The sequence below is a fragment of the Quercus robur genome, chromosome 12 (genome assembly GCF_932294415.1).
Source record: "Quercus robur chromosome 12, dhQueRobu3.1, whole genome shotgun sequence".
Lineage (NCBI taxonomy): Eukaryota > Viridiplantae > Streptophyta > Magnoliopsida > Fagales > Fagaceae > Quercus > Quercus robur.
Genome location: NC_065545.1, coordinates 7,016,140 through 7,032,808, shown reverse-complemented (window position 1 = coordinate 7,032,808; position 16,669 = coordinate 7,016,140). Strand labels below are relative to the sequence as shown.

At 31.8% G+C, this 16,669-nt stretch overlaps 2 protein-coding genes across 2 annotated transcripts; one reads left to right on the top strand and one right to left on the bottom strand.

The window, feature by feature from the left end:
* Positions 1–3,428: 3,428 nt before the first annotated feature.
* Positions 3,429–8,020, top strand: LOC126708074 (probable leucine-rich repeat receptor-like protein kinase At1g35710). The gene is made up of 3 exons (XM_050407896.1): positions 3,429–4,112; positions 4,185–6,564; positions 7,653–8,020. Exons 1-3 carry the CDS (start codon positions 3,429–3,431, stop codon positions 8,018–8,020), a joined length of 3,432 nt encoding a protein of 1,143 aa, XP_050263853.1.
* Positions 8,021–9,595: 1,575 nt separating this feature from the next.
* Positions 9,596–13,946, bottom strand: LOC126708073 (aldehyde dehydrogenase 1-like). The gene is made up of 6 exons (XM_050407895.1): positions 13,584–13,946; positions 13,165–13,254; positions 10,288–10,411; positions 10,125–10,206; positions 9,862–9,997; positions 9,596–9,757 (listed from the first exon to the last, which is right to left on the bottom strand). The coding sequence occupies exons 1-6, from the start codon at positions 13,944–13,946 to the stop codon at positions 9,596–9,598; spliced, it is 957 nt and encodes a 318-aa protein (XP_050263852.1).
* Positions 13,947–16,669: the final 2,723 nt, after the last annotated feature.

Sequence of the window (16,669 nt, the reverse complement as noted above, 5' to 3'; positions counted from 1 at the left end):
AAGTGATGGATTCTAGTATGAGCTTAGTTAGTAGAACCTACAATTCCTGTGAGGGAATAGTATCATATCGTTGTATTTTAGAAATATTGAATAATTAATCCATTTAATTATACTTCCCTAGAAGTCTTTTTTTAAAAAAATAAAGAAAGAAAATGCTAAAACGATTACAAATTTTAATACAAAAACGTACAAACTTGTGCCAAAAAAATGAATGTAGTAATTGGTGCCACCTGAACAATTAATAAATAAATATTTGTAGAGAAATTTTATGGATAGAACAAAATATCACAATATTTTCATAATAATCTTGTTTGGAGTTATTGTGGGCTTAGGTATAATTTTTTTTAAAAAAAAAATATCTTTTGACTTATGGTAGACTAACACATTAAATTGATGTGAAAATGTTTTAAGATTTTCACAAAAAGCTTGTTTGAGATGTGACCATAGAAGAAGGGTAAAATTTAAATACAGTATCTTAAATGTAATATATTAGGTTTCCCAATTAAAGTCAAACATCTAGTTGAATTGACTAATACAATAAAATAGTGTTTTTTTTTTCCTAAAGACAATTAAATTCAATGTCACTAGGCATTTAAAATTCAATGTCACTAGACACCTAAATTTTATCCATACAAGGACCCATATGTGATTTACCTTTACCAGCTTGTTTGGGGAGAAAATACGAGGGAATGGAATGATTTTTAAAAAAAAAAAAAAAAAAAAAAAAATTCTTTTGATTCATTTTTAAAATGCTTATACCACAATTTTTATTTAAAAAAAAATGAAAAAGGGGACATAATAGTAATATTATTGTACAATAATTAATTTTCATTTAGTTCCATTCAACTACTAAATAATGTTACCTAGAAGGAGAAAAGGAAGAAAAAAAAAAAAAAACTCCTAAATAATGTTACTTTCCATTCCTTTCAAATATTTAAATAAGAGAGAGATAATTATTTAATTCATTTATATTATTGTCTATTCAATCCATTCCATTAATTTCTGTTACAAACTCCTAAGCATAATGTATGTGATTGGTGATACATCAATTTATAAGTTTTTTTTTTTTTAGAATCAAGATAAATATCAATTACTTTTTTTTAAAAACAAAAAGACAGATAGAAATTTATAAAATTTATATAGTGAAATTTATAGCATCCTTAACATCACTCTTCATTTAATCAACATAACTTCTCTCTCTCTCTTTTAAATTTTTTTTTTTAATAGGAATCAACATACCTTGAACATAAACAATTTTTTAAGTTGGTGGATAATGAACTATAATACCTAACAAGATTTGAACCGGTAGTTTCAATCACCCAATATAAAATTGTGAAGGAGAAAATGCCATTTACCCTAACTTTGCTTTTTGTTTGACGGAAAGCGGGGAGGATGGAAGTCCGTATTAAAAGTGGGAGTAGATTGAGTTTTTTGACCGGCCTTGACTCAAGAAAGGAGAATGGACCGAGACAAGGCCCACTTAATTTACTTGACGGGAAAAATGGGAAGAAATTAGTAACACTCTTACCGCTAATGATTATTTAAAAATTAAAGGGTAAATTGTAAAGTACATTCTTGAAGTTTAGAGTTGCTTGGATTATACATCCTAATATTTGAAAAAATAGATTTTACACCCTGAAATTTAGTTCCGTTAGCAAAACCTCACCCTCAGTTTGTTTTAGCTGTTAAGTGACAAGGTGGAGTGTTGATGTGTATTGTTTTTGCCAAACCAACCTCCCAAGGCGCTTTTGCCCAAACTTAAAACACAAAACCATCTGCAACAAAAAAATCTTTAAGTTTCGTATTCCTATTTACCTTTTCTTTTCTCTTATTAGCTTGTTTTTGCACCTTAGCAACGCCCCAAAAAAAAAAATCTCATTTTTCGATAATTTGATAGACTATATAGTTGAATTATTTTTTACAATTAATTTGATATAATTTAAATTACATAAATGGTTGATTAATTTATTTGAGATAATAATATAATTTTATTTAAAATGAAACGCTGAATTATGAGCTTGAAATTTTAAAAAAATATTAGAAAACGTATTAATGAATAAACTAAAAATTTATTAACTTGTATTTGTGTATCTATTATAATAGGAAATATAATAAAAATTTTATTTCTTCTAAAAAAAAATTATTTTCTTTCCTCACATTATTTTTTGTATTTTTATAAAAAAATAATAATAATACTTTTACCATCTATTTACTTGTTTTTTAATCTTTCCAAGTTCCAACTAAACAATTGCAATGAAAAATAATAATATTTTCTTTTCTGTTTATTGTTATTTATTTATTTTTCATTACTAAATATCCTGCTTGCCGGTGAAAGACCGATGTCAAGGTCAACCACTACGAACTGCAAAGAATTCCTTTTTTTTTTTTTTTTTTTGAGAAAAAAAAAAAAAAAAAAAGAACTGCAAAGAATTCATATACTAATATATTATTCCGATGTTTACTAAAGTGTGATGTGCTCAAGTAATTTTCCGAAGTCTTACCATTACGAAGACTTTAAAGTTAATTAAACTGTTCAGATAATTATCATTTCTTGATGTGTTCAATTGACTCTCCAACAATTCTTTTCGTAGTACTAGTAATTAGCCACTTGCCCTATCAAAAAAAAAAAAAAAAAAGTTTTAGCCATTTGCATTCAATCGGATGATCATTTCAGAAGGGGGAATGTTAAAACAACTCACTCACTAAACAGAACTTTTGGAGGATAGAGTGGCTTGGGTTACTTTCTATGGATGGCTCGTTATCCATTTGCAAATTCACTCTAAGTCCCATTCAAACTGAAGTTTTTGGAGAACAACTTATTACTCTTTTTTTTAATTAAAAGATAGTTTTCTTTTACTTTTGTTCTTTTCTTTATTTTATTTTATTTTTCCTTTATGATACTACCAAAATATTAGAAATATAGAAAACTATTTTCACATAAAATTTTTCATTAAAATAAGCGGAGCCTAATATTTTTAGTTGAATTCTTTGACCCAAAAAAAAGTATTTTTTAAATGTACAACTTATTCAAATATTACTTATTAAACAGATCTCAGTTTCAAAAAGAATAAATTACAAATTATGTTTTATACCGAACGTCCTTGTTTGAATTGATGCGATTTTATTATTTTATTTTAATTTAATAAAAAAAGGGGTTGTGAGGCCCAACCCATAGGAAGGGAAAGGTTGAAAAAGATTTCGAAAGGTGTGAGCATAGAAATGCCATGACGTACTCAATATCCTATCAATTTTCAAACCCCTAAGAAGGGCAAATTTTAGGGAGATTCCAAAGATTTTCTGTTTTCACATGGGAGGGGATACAAAGCATAAGATTTCATTTCCTATATAAATTCCATGTGCTTTCAGCCAAAATCTTCAACCACCCAGAAACCAATTACGTCTCTCTGAAGTCTATAACAACTAAACTAATGGCAACCTTATTAGATAAAAAGCTATCCACAGTCTTCGGAGTCTTGTTTAGCCTTGCAGTCGTGTTGATTTCCTTATTCCATTTTGCTGCTTTTGCTTCCTCCTCATCAACTTCTTTTGTGGCTGCAACTGCTGCTGCTAGAGATGAAGTAGGAAATGAATGGAAGGAAACAGAAGCTCTTCTTAAATGGAAAGCCAGTCTTGACAACCAAAGCCAATCTCTCCTATCTTCTTGGGGTGGTGGAGGCAACCCATGCAAATGGGTTGGAATTGTCTGCGATGAGTCGGGAAGTCTCACTGGTCTACACCTTTCGAGTTTTGGATTAATAGGTACGCTTTCCAACCTCAGTTTCTCATCCTTCCCCAACATCCTCACTATTAATCTATCAAAAAACTCGCTTTATGGAACTATTCCTGACTTGATTGGTAACCTTTCCAAACTCACCCATCTTGAGTTGGCTAACAATGCTCTTTCTGGAACTATTACTTCAAGCGTTTGTAACCTTTCCAGACTCTCCTATCTAGATTTTTCTGGCAATCAACTCTTTGGAAGTATTCCACCAGAGATAGGCTTGTTGACAAGTCTTCAAGTCTTTGCTTTAAACGAAAATGATCTCAATGGTTCCATACCTACTTCTATAGGAAACTTGGGCAATTTATCCCGCCTTTACCTATATAACAACATCTTTTCTGGATCTCTTCCTCATGAAATCGGGAAGTTGCACAACGTAGTCCATCTATACCTTCATGGAAACGCTCTATCCGGTTCCATACCTCAGGAAATTGGAATGATGACATCCCTCATTGAACTTGATTTGTCGAGTAGTTTTCTCACTGGTGCAATCCCTGCTTCAATAGGAAACTTGAGCAACTTACAATATCTTTACCTTTATGACAATCATATTTCTGGTTCCATTCCTGAGGAAATAGGATTGCTTAGGCATCTTATTATAGTTCAACTATTATTTAATAATCTCTCTGGAGAGATCCCTGCTTCCATAGGAAAGATGACGAACTTGTCTCAGCTTAGCCTTTTCAACAACGAACTTTCTGGAACAATTCCAACCTCTATTGGAAATATGACCAACTTGTCTATACTTAATCTTTTATCCAATAAGCTTTCTGGAACAATTCCAACCTCTATCGGAAATATGACCAACTTGTCTATACTTAATCTTCCAGACAATAAGCTTTCTGGATCAATTCCAACGTCTATTGGAAATATGACCAACTTGTCTATGCTTTATCTTTTTGATAATAAGCTTTCTGGATCAATTCCAACCACTATTGGAGAGATGGCCAGCTTGTCTCGCCTCGAGCTTTTTAACAACGAGCTTTCTGGATCAATTCCAACCACAATTGGAAATTTGACCAAGCTCACCTCATTAGTTTTGATAAATAACAACCTAATTGGTTCCCTTCCACTTGAAATAAACAATCTCACCAATATCAAAAATTTGCAACTAGCCGATAACAATTTTACCGGCCATTTACCTCAACGTGTATGCCAAGCTGGACCACTTGAAAAATTTGGGGCCTCAAATAACCATTTTACAGGCACTATCCCAAAAAGCTTGAAAAACTGCACTAGCCTAGTCAGAGTTAGGCTTGATGAAAACCAACTAATAGGAAATATAACTGAAGACTTTGGAATTTACCCAAACTTGAACTATATTGATTTGAGTGACAATAACCTATATGGTGAGCTTTCATCAAACTGGGGGCAGTGTCATAATTTGACTAGTCTGAAACTCTCCAACAATAAGATCTCTGGTAGTATACCACCTGAGCTCAGTGAGGCAAGTCAACTACATGAGCTTGACCTGTCATCAAATCATCTAACAGGGAAGATTCCAAAGGAATTTGGGCGTTTGAAGTTATTGCTCAAACTTCTATTGAGCAATAACCAACTTTCTGGTAACATTGCTTTGGAAATTGGAATGTTATCCCATGTCATAGTTTTGAACCTAGCATTAAACAATCTAAGTGGTTTGATCCCTAAACAACTTGGAGAGTGCTCAGAATTAGTGTTCCTCAATTTGAGTAGAAATACACTCAACGGAAGAATTCCTTCTGAAATAGGTGGAATACAATCTGTTCAAAGTCTTGATCTTAGTTGGAATATGCTGATAGGAGAGATACCACAACAACTTGGAGTCTTGCCACGGTTAGAAACATTGAATCTCTCTCACAATAATCTCTTTGGTTCAATCCCATCCACTTTTGATGATAGTTCAAGTTTGACATCTATTGATATGTCTTACAATGAGTTAGAAGGTCCTATTCCCAATATTAAAGCCTTCCGCGAGGCTCCATTTAAAGCATTTCAAAATAATAAAGGCTTGTGCGGTAATGCTACTAGTTTGAAGGCTTGCCCAAAAATGATTCATAATCCTTCAGGTAAAAGGCGCAACAAATTTGTGATAATAATTCTAATTCCTGTTTTGGCTAGTCTATTTCTAATATTTATCATTCTTGGAGCTACACATATTTGCCGCCAAAGAGTGAGCAAAACAAAAAACAAGCCAGGAGGCATACAAAATGATGATATTTTTGCAATATGGAGCTATGATGGGAAAATGGTGTATGAAAACATCATTGAAGCTACAGAGGATTTTGATTCCAAATATTGCATTGGTGTGGGAGGACATGGAAGTGTTTACAAAGCTGAGTTGCCAACAAGTCAAGTTGTTGCTGTGAAGAAACTTCACCCACTACCCAATGGCAAGACATCAAATCAAAAAACCTTCACAAGTGAGATTCATGCCTTAACAGAAATAAGACATCGTAACATTGTGAAGCTATACGGTTTTTGTTCACATCCACGACACTCACTTTTGGTTTATGAATACTTGGAAGGAGGAAGCTTGATACAGTTACTAAATAGTGAAGAACAAGCAAATGCATTTGACTGGATCAAGAGGGTCAGTGTTGTCAAAGATGTGGCAAATGCTTTATCTTATATGCATCATGATTGCTTGCTTCCTATAATTCATCGAGATATATCAAGCAAGAATGTTTTGCTAGATCTGGAATGCGTGGCTCACATCTCTGACTTTGGCACTGCTAGACTTTTGAAGCTTGATTCATCCAATTGGACATCACTTGCTGGCACCATGGGGTATATGGCCCCAGGTAAGTTTGTTTTTTTCATTTTAATCTGCAGGCTATGAAAATAACAAATTATAGTTAGTTGTTTTCTATGTCATAGAAATTGGTACTTCGGGGGTGTTCGACAGTAACCGGGTAGTCAAATGTCTGAATTCCATGTTCTTTGAAATTTTTTTTGTAACCAAATCACCTAGATACTAAAAATGTCAATCGAGTAACTGCTTAAATCCCAAGTTATATAATTAGCTCAGCTTAGAGGATGGTTAAAGCTATTAGAAGGAGAAGTCAAATTTTATGCCATTAACAATTTTCCAAGCTTGACCTAAAAAGACATCTGTCACGTAACACACTTCCACCCGGGGCACCAGACCTAATTTCCAATTGCCAAATTATAACATCTATGCCTTTTCTTTTCTTTTTTGCCAAGGCCGTTTGTTCCATTCCCCTACCCTTTGTTTTTACTTATTATGTATAGAACTATATACAAATTTATGTCATATAAAATTTTGCTTCATTTTCTATAATGGCATAAGATCTAATTTATCTTGTCTTAGAAATCGTATATATATAGTCAAGAGTTTTGTTACTCAACTAGTTGGTATCTTCTTGTATATCCATGACATTCAAGGTTATTCAAATTCCTAATTCCCTCGAATAAAAAATTAAAAAAAAAAAAATCACACTTTAGGTTTCATGCTGAAGATGATTAAATGGCACCCTCACAATCAGACAATTCAGTGTTTTTTTTATTTTTATTTATAGAGAAAGGTCAGTTTTTAAGTTGATTGTAATGAATCATGTAGTAAATGTAAAATTACTTGGTGGGATAACTTTGATTCTATAATAAAATTATAAAGGAAACTAGTCCTTAATTTTTTTTAGCCCGTTCGTAAAATTAAAGACTGTAAATGGGAATAATCATTTGTCCAACTACAATGATCAATTGAACAAATAATTAACAAATGAAGAGCAGTACTTAAAATATAAGATATTAGTGCTAACATAATATATTCATAACACATATCTTTTTATAATTTGCTTCAAGCAGTGTTTTGACTTAATCACCTATATAATCATATCACTATGACCTCTTATCTTTTTTTGTCTAACAGAGCTTGCATACACAATGGAAATTAGTGAGAAGTGCGATGTGTATAGCTTTGGAGTGTTGGCATTAGAAATAATCATGGGAAAGCATCCAGGAGATCTCATCTCATCTCTATCATCATCATCAGAGACATTGACATTCCATAATATTCCATTGAACGATGTGTTGGACCAACGCCTTTCATTCCCTACCAATCAAGTTACAAGTGATGTGCTCTCCATTGCAAAGACTGCGATTGCTTGCTTACAGACCATTCCACAATCTCGCCCAACAATGAAACAAGTTTCTCAAGACTTATCAACTCGGAAACCACGTTTGGCAAAGCCATTACACATGATCACTTTAGGGGAAATAGTGATGTCAGAGGTTTGACTGTTTATTAGTTTGTTTACTTCATGTTCTCCTTCTTTTATATGAACTAGTGTTTAACCCGCACGATGCGCGGGATCATTTAAAATCTCATACGTATAAGAAAATACAGGTAATTGCTTTAAATATATATTATACATTGTTAAGACTCTTAGTCATTACAACTCTACTGTGTATAGCTATAAAAATGGTTTCATTAGAAGTAATAAATTTGTAAGAATTAGATATCTTTATATTTCTTTTAAAATAAAAAGGAAGAGAGGAAAAGAAATGGAAAGAGAAATTATTTAACTTATTATATTTCTTAGGTAAAACTCCATAGTGTTCCATTAAGCAATTGAGAAGCAAAAATAGCACAATTGACATTATAAGGAAAATTTTGATGTATTCAAGCAGATATATAACTGATCCAAACAGCCACAGTACAATTATATACACTATATTGACTTAGTTGAAAAATTAAAGTAACCAAAAAGATAGAGATGTAGTAGCTGAACACACATAACTTTTTACTTTACAATAACAGAACAATAGGGGAAAATCTATTTAACATTCTTCATTCAGCTTATACACTTTGAAATCAACCATTTTGGGACCATCACAGTGTCTAACATACCAAATTGTGAAATATAATTACATTTTATAGTAACGCTGTTGTAATCTGTCAGCTTTATTCAATACATTCAGTTTACTCTTCTAAAGGCAAAAAAAAATAATAATTAACAATACTATGAAATACATAAAGACTCGTAGAGTAAGGTAGTATATATAATAGAGTTCAGTTTTTTTTCTTCTTTGTAGCAATTTGCTTAGTACTTTTTTGACGTTTTTGAAGCATTTGGAGCGGCATTCTTTCAGGTCTTTGAACAGATGTTTCTCCTATTTCTATTTTTTGATTGGCTATGCATTTGTCCTTCCTTGATTTTCTTACAATTTCCTCCATTGTTTCCTGCAATAATTTGCATTGTTATGTATCAGTTAGATATATAAAGTAGATTATGTGTAGACTAATGTTTGAATCATATAGTAAGCAAGTTGAAGTATGTTTCAATCACTTGATGTTCTTCAACTTTACTTGAGTCTTTTTGCTTATGTAAAACTTCCATCTCCAAAATTTTTGAGACCGTGTAATTTTCTTTTCCATACTTCAAATTATATTCATCAAGATGCAGTTGGAACAAATATTCATTGCCAATTATTTTTTGAATCTCTTTTGGTAAAGTATTCTCATCTAATTTCAACATCTGTATAAACAAAGTATCATTCAATTAGCAATATATATAAATATACATGCAACATTGGTAAGAAAGTATTAAAACTTCAGTTTTCAGAAAATAAATATATAGGGCTGACATTTATATATGAAATTACCTCTTCTTGCATCTCTGCAAGTTCTTTTGCAGTTTTAGAAATAATTTTCTCTGCTCCTTTGTCAAACAATATGAATGTGGTTGATCCGATTTCATCTTGTACTTGGACTTGTATTCTATAGCTGTTTTAGATACAAAGTTGTTAATAGAATGTTATATATAATTTGTGTGTGTTTTAGAATTTACAAATCAAAATTTTTTTTTTTAATTACCTTGGGATCACAAATTTTGGCTCATTTTTACAACGTTCACACCATAGAACTCCTTTGACTTGTTTCACTTTCGTCTTGCATATAAAACATGCAACATAATACCATCCATATTTGTTGTTGATATTAATGATTTTGGCATTGCATGTTACCATCAAGTTCTATAATACAAAGATTAATCAGTTTATAGAATTATATTTCATTATAAAACACATAGACAGTTACTAATTACGATAAATTCATGATGTAAGAATATATTTGATACCTTTGTCTCTGAGTTCCATTCCAAATTCTTTATTTCAGCAACTGTTTTTTTATTATGTAAGGCCATTTCTGCATCTTGAATTTTAGGGAGTCCCTTTGGCAGTATATCTTTTATGTTTATGTCTTTTGTGCTGTATCTAATAAAAAATTATGTATAACTCATAAAAACAGTAACAGAACAGTTTCTATTTGTATATATCTATCGTTTAAAGAATATCGCTAAGTAGGTACACTCTTGTAAAGAAAAAGTGTAATAGTACTTACTTGTTTCTCATTTCTGCAACTTCTGGAATGTCTAAATTTATGTACAGCTTTGTTGCAAAAGTGGATGATAGCTGATATTGACCTATAAAAAAGATATAAAATTTATAAGCATTATAGATACATAAATATTACATATTTGATAAATGAGTTAATCAATTGTTACCTCTGAAAGTTTTCACTATAGTTGAAGTGACTATTACTATGAATGGCCCTTTATTTGTTTTGTAGAAATCATCATCTATTTGTTGTGCAGTATTTCCCCACAAAGTTGTTTGAACAGATTTGTTCTTGAAGTTGTTTATATGTAAATTTGAGTTATTTAAAAATTATAACATATAAGTTTAAAAAAATGTATATATATCTTACTCTTCTAACAACAGTTGAATGTTTCTTATCTTTGTTGGACGCCCTCTTGTTTGGATCTCCTCAATGGCTCCAATGTAGTCCAATATGCCAATCACATCTAGTAAGAGCACATTTTCTTTTTTAAAATAAAAGTCAGTATTAAGATATGAATTGCATTATTTTTTAGCTCTGTAAAAGTAGATGCTTGGCTTATAAAATAATTAAAATTACCAGTTTAGTAAGTTGTGTTATAACAACGGGAAGCTATTGTTCCATAATCAGCAAATTCAAATTGGAACTGAGGTATTGAATGGTTAAATCCTTTGAATTTTGTGACTGAAGTTGTTGAATTAAAAAGTATTTTGAGATCGTTATGTACTGGACGACAGTTCCCTTTATATTCTTCTACTAAGAAATTTGTAATTGTATATATACTCCCTTCAATTAGTTGTGGAAGAAAACTTTGAGCAAGACTCTTTCTGATGCTTGCATGTATCAATGTTCCCTACGAACATTTCAAATGAATTCTCCTTTAATCAATAACAATAGTACATAACAACCAATTTACATTGACTGGTTTCAAGTTTTAATGAAGAAAGATTAGTAAAAATTATTCTAAAAGGGTTTCAATTATGAAATTACCCCTTTGTCAACCAATATCATATCGAGGCTAATCAGATCATTGTTGTTTGCTATATTAATTGCATCCCACATTCGTAAAACTCTAACTTCTGGAATGCACGGACGCGACTCCAGAGGAGCCGCACCCGCGTCCGACTTGGCAGGACGCGGCGACACGGGAGGGACGCCGCTGACCGCGCATCCGTGCCGCGTCCTGCCACGTGGATTCTCCGACTCGCGCCGACGCGGCTCAAATCGGGCCGACTCGGGCCGTATCGGCCGAATATTGGTGTGTTTCGGCCGGAAAAAGGAAATCGGCCGGTAAGAAGAAAAAAAAAATTTTAAAACTGAAAATACCAGTGGATTTGATACACCGTCTTCACTGGCTTAATCCCTTTCTTCTTCTTCTTCTTCTTCTTTTTTGCTTCTTTGTCTTCTTCTTCCTTTTTTTTCGCAGCGTTGCGTTCTTCTTCATAACTCACTGTTCTGTTTCCTTTTTTCTTTTCCTTTTTGAAGAGCTCTGTTTCTTATTACTATCCCAGGAGATAAAAAAGTGTGGCTCTCACGCCTCTCTGACCAAACACATGAGAGCCACAACTACACCTTTTTTTTTTTTTCTTTTCTTCTTACTTTTTACTTTTTTTTTCTTTTTTAAATCATTTATTTTATTTTTGAGCTAAGTCACATCTTTTTATTTATTTATTATTTATGAGAAGCTTCATCTATTTTAATACCTCTGCCAATAATTCAAGTGTCAACAACTTTTTTATTATTATTATTATTATTATTATTATATAAAAAAGTATGCTTAGTAAAAAAATACAAATAAAAATATTTTTAATAATTTTTTAATCGTCAAGTCCTGCCGCACCCGCACCCACCTTTTTCAAAAATTGCCAAGTCTCACACCAGTACCCACACCCGCACCTGAGTCCCGAAACGCACCCGTGTTTCATAGTCTAACTTTCACTTTTGAGTTATCTTTGTCTCTCAATATCTGCTACAAATTTCTGTTCTCCATATTCTTTTGAATTTGTATTATCTGCATAATTTAAACATCAGTTAAATTTATATATAATTATGGAGTAAAATCTGTCATTTGCAACATAAGTGACAATCTAACTTTTAGGCTATTTAAATGTTTCAGTTTGAAATTCGTAATAAAAATCTTTAAAACAAAAACAATATTTAATTATTACAACAATTGAAGAAAAAGATTTCAAGAGATTGAAAAAAAAATGGAAAAATAGCGAAAATGGTATCCAAATCTAATATTTATTGAGTAATGCAGCAAAACAGAAAAGAAAAGACAATGAGAAAAGAAAAATGAAATCTTAAGGAAAAACTCTTAAATGGAAAAAAATAATAATAATAAAAAAGGAGAAAATTGGAACTCATGTTTTTTGATTGAAATAAAAGAACCCTAGAAAATTAAACTCAATAGTGGGAAAATGATCTGTGAACAGTTATAATCAATTTGGAACAGTAATTGAATAGAAAGAAAGCATGCTCACCTTTTTAATCGTTTGTTGTTACAGAGAAGTCTTCTGAATAGTTTGCTATTGCAGTGAAGGAATGGCGGTTGAAATAATTGAGGGAGGGATTCTTTATTTGTGTTTGTGTATTTGTATTTGGCCGAATAAGTATACTGGTTGAAGATTTTTATGTTGTCGCACCTTGAATGAGTTATTCTTCTACTTTGGGCTTGATCAATTTATCCGAACGGGCCCAAATATAATTCTTATCTGAGGCTTATTTTACTTCAGTAAGAGTAAGTATATCATGCAATCATTAACATTTTTTTCCCTTGAGTGAGGCTGGGCTTGGGATTGGCTTTAATTGTATATGATTGTCCCATGTAACTTTATAGATCTCATGGTTATTAGATAAAATGGGTTGGGCTTTTTTAGGTTAAGGTATGGACCTATCCACATGAGAAATTGGGTATTGTTATATATCCACAATAAGAATTTATTTGGAATTTTAATTCTGAGATTTATGTGTATTTGGCAGTTATCTGATTTGGGAATAGACAATGGCCTTATTGAATGTAATTTTTGTGATTTCAAATTACCGCATCAATGTCCATATGAGAGCTTATGGCTGCACCAGCAGTTGGTCCAAAACCCGTTACAACATTTAGTACTCCATCAGGGATACCAGCCTTAGCCAAGAAAGGTAGTACTATTATTATTTTTAATGAGAAGAAAATTGTTATTATTTGTTAAGAAAGAAAATAAAAGACTACCGTAGTCTCATTGATTTTAGGCGCATTTTAAAGATTTTGATAATCTATTATTTATTTCAAAAGTTTATAAATAAACATAAATAGGCCTATAAATAAATAAAATATACCTAATTATATTAATTTATTAATTGTTATAGCTCACAGTGTTGTATCCTAATTTTTCAAGAATTGTTTTGTTACACTATCTTTTTTGTGTTCATATTCTTTAGAACCATGAAAAGTGATTAATTTATAGGAGCATATACCAGCTTTGAAAGATGAGCATAATAGAGAGCCGAGAGTGGTGTTTCCTCAGCGGGCTTGATGACCATGGTGCAGCCAGCGGCTAAGGCTGGGCTAACCTTCGTTAAGAACACAGAGGTTGGGAAATTCCAGGGAATGATGTGTCCTACAATACCAATTGGCTCACGCAATGTATAGGCATGAAATTCTCGTGACATTTTCAAGACCTCCCTATGAATTTTATCTGCTGCACCAGCATAGTATCGTAGCATGTTTGCTGAATGGGGAATACCAGCCTTGCCTTCACTAAACAATTTCCCAGCATCAATGGTATCTAAAGCCGCTAATTCTTCTGCATGTTCATCAATCAAATCTGCAAATTTCATCATAATGCTTCCCCTATCCTAATCACTCTCAAAGGAAGAAGAAGAAACAATTAGCATTTGTTTTTATGAGTTTCTTTTGATTACTAAACGGAGAAAAATAATTTCATATAAATATGCACTCAACTTGCATTTACCAAAGCCAACTTCAAAAAGAAATTCTTACCCCCAAGATATAAGAGGCTGGTACGTTAGAACAAGAAACTTTATAATTCCCTTTAAGAAGAATGGGATCGATTGTGAGTTTTAGTGACAACACATGTTGCTAAACATCTATTCTTAGTTTATATTTTCATGTATTTTAGGTTTGATTGGTAGATTAATAGAAAGTTTATTTATTATTTAATCCATTCAAGAATCATATTACTTCTATTCTCTTCACTTTTTACTGAAGCTTGTTTTCATAGCTGAGATTTAAACAATTGCAGCAAAAGAAAAAGGTTTCAATAGTTGGTTGTAATATAGATAAAAAAAGTATATATATGTCAAAAGAAAGACTAAAGCAATCAAGTTTGTTCTTTGATTTCGTTCTGAAAATCCAATTTACTTTGTTGTTGGCAAGCAGATTAACTTCAATAATTTGTTGTTTAACATGACAAATAACTTGTAAAACATTTAGTTTTTAAGCGTGAATCATGTTGCTAGCCATAAGTACAGGACTGGTATTATAGTAGAGATGTTAGGCAATTTTTTATTTAATTAGGTAGCATAACCACTATTTGAATGAAAGTGACAGATCTTGTTGCCAAAGCAAATGCTCGTGGCCTACAGGTTCATTTATTTTATTGGTGCAGTAGAATTTTTAGCAAATTAAAAGAAGTATATATAAAACAATCAAATGTTTGATGCCCCTGTGCAGCTTCAGTTTTGTGGTCATGCCACATTGGCTGCTGCACATACAATCTTTGAAAGTATTTTACAGTATGAAACTTAAAGAAAAAGAGGTGTGCTCCAACCAAACATGATCTACTAAATGAATTACAAACAATTTCTGACAATTTAATAGTAATTACATTCATTGTTTTATAAATGAAAATTCACCTACCAGCAACCATAAAGTTACAACAACAAAAATACATTACACTTACAGATTTCAAAGTTTTACAATTTTAAACCCTCTTCAAAAACAGTAGATCAGGTAGGATGAAAAACAGTTTGAAATAATGATAATGCTTTCTTTTTTTTTAGCGCTCCGTCTCCCCTTCAATAGTAAGCAGTAAGTCATTGGTTCATTTTCACTAATAAGTAAAATGGGCTGAAACTCCAATTTTTGCTAGGATGGCAGCAAGTACAAACTGGCAGTTAATGAGTCTCCTATTAAAAAAAAATGAACCTTAAGATCAATGGGATGCCAAAAAAAAAAAAGGAAAGTGTAATAAGCAGGAAATCAAATGGTATCAAATTATTTTGCCCAATCAATCCAAAGAAATATAAAAAGCAATACAAATTCTGTTAAGTTGAAACAGTAATATAATAATTGATAAGAAGTAAATTACAGTCCAAACTCTAGCCATGGCAACAACTGCAATTGAGCTTGCACTTGCAAATCTTTTATATTGTTTCCATTGGAAACTACCCTATGGGATGAAAGAGGAAGATATCAACATGGAAGAGGTAGTTGGTCCTGGCATTGCTACTAATAAAAAAACAGCTCTTAACCTTGTGCCAATTAAAGTGTTTTAATGTATATTTGGAATATTAGTATATGTCAGCCGCCCTTCCCTCCCTTCCCTTTCCTCTTCTCTCATCCATTTCTCCCCATTCCAAACATAAAAAAGGCATATACTACACTTATCTTTGCTAGCTAAGTGGCCAAGAAAGGTATTTCAGACATTCTAAACAATGATTGGCACAATGTTATTAGCTGTTTCTCTATTGATAATAAGGGTCAGTGACAATCAGATCATATGAGCCTAAGAATATTCATGGATATCTTTCTATGAATACTTGCTTTTGTTAAATATGTATGGTGGTAAGCATTTTGAATAAATGGTGGCTAATTTGCATGTATGACTTCGTTTGTGGGGTTATTAATTGATCAATTATCTTTCTTATACATGGCAGGAATTGAACTCAAATTGTGTTTGGCTATACTACCATGCTAGTGTTACAAAGGCTTGGCATAATTATTTCATTCAATCAATTGTTTTAGATAACTAAGCAGCGATAAGGAGAGTTTTTATTAGACAAACACTTTGGAATAAATGGTGGCTATTTAGCATGTATGTTTTTGTTTGGGGTTATCAGAGTCATCTCAATACAATTTGAGACTTAAGATGAAAACTTTAAATAGACACTTATATATAAACAGAATTAGTTGAAGGCCAGTTACCTGGAGTCTCTAAGGTCAATATTGTGAAGTCCTTTATCCTCCCAACCAAAAGCATAGAAGTTAGGTGCAATACATAGAAGAGAGATAAACCAACATGTTCTGCATGAAGTAAGAATAAATGAATTAGTTCATTTTCTTCTTTTACTCTTAAGATTTTTCCATTATCAGTACTCTTCTTGTTACTACTAAATCTAAGATCTCTTATTAAATTTGAAATGTTTAATATAATCCTTTCAAGCATTGTATTACAGCAGATATAAGTTTTTCTTGCAAAGGATACCTTTTTACATTTAGACTATGATGCTAAATGGGAAGTAACATACTGTAGAGTCTAAAAAAATTTTGTTTGACCAAAATTCACAGTTTTTTGCCAATACAGAATTGTAATATTCCT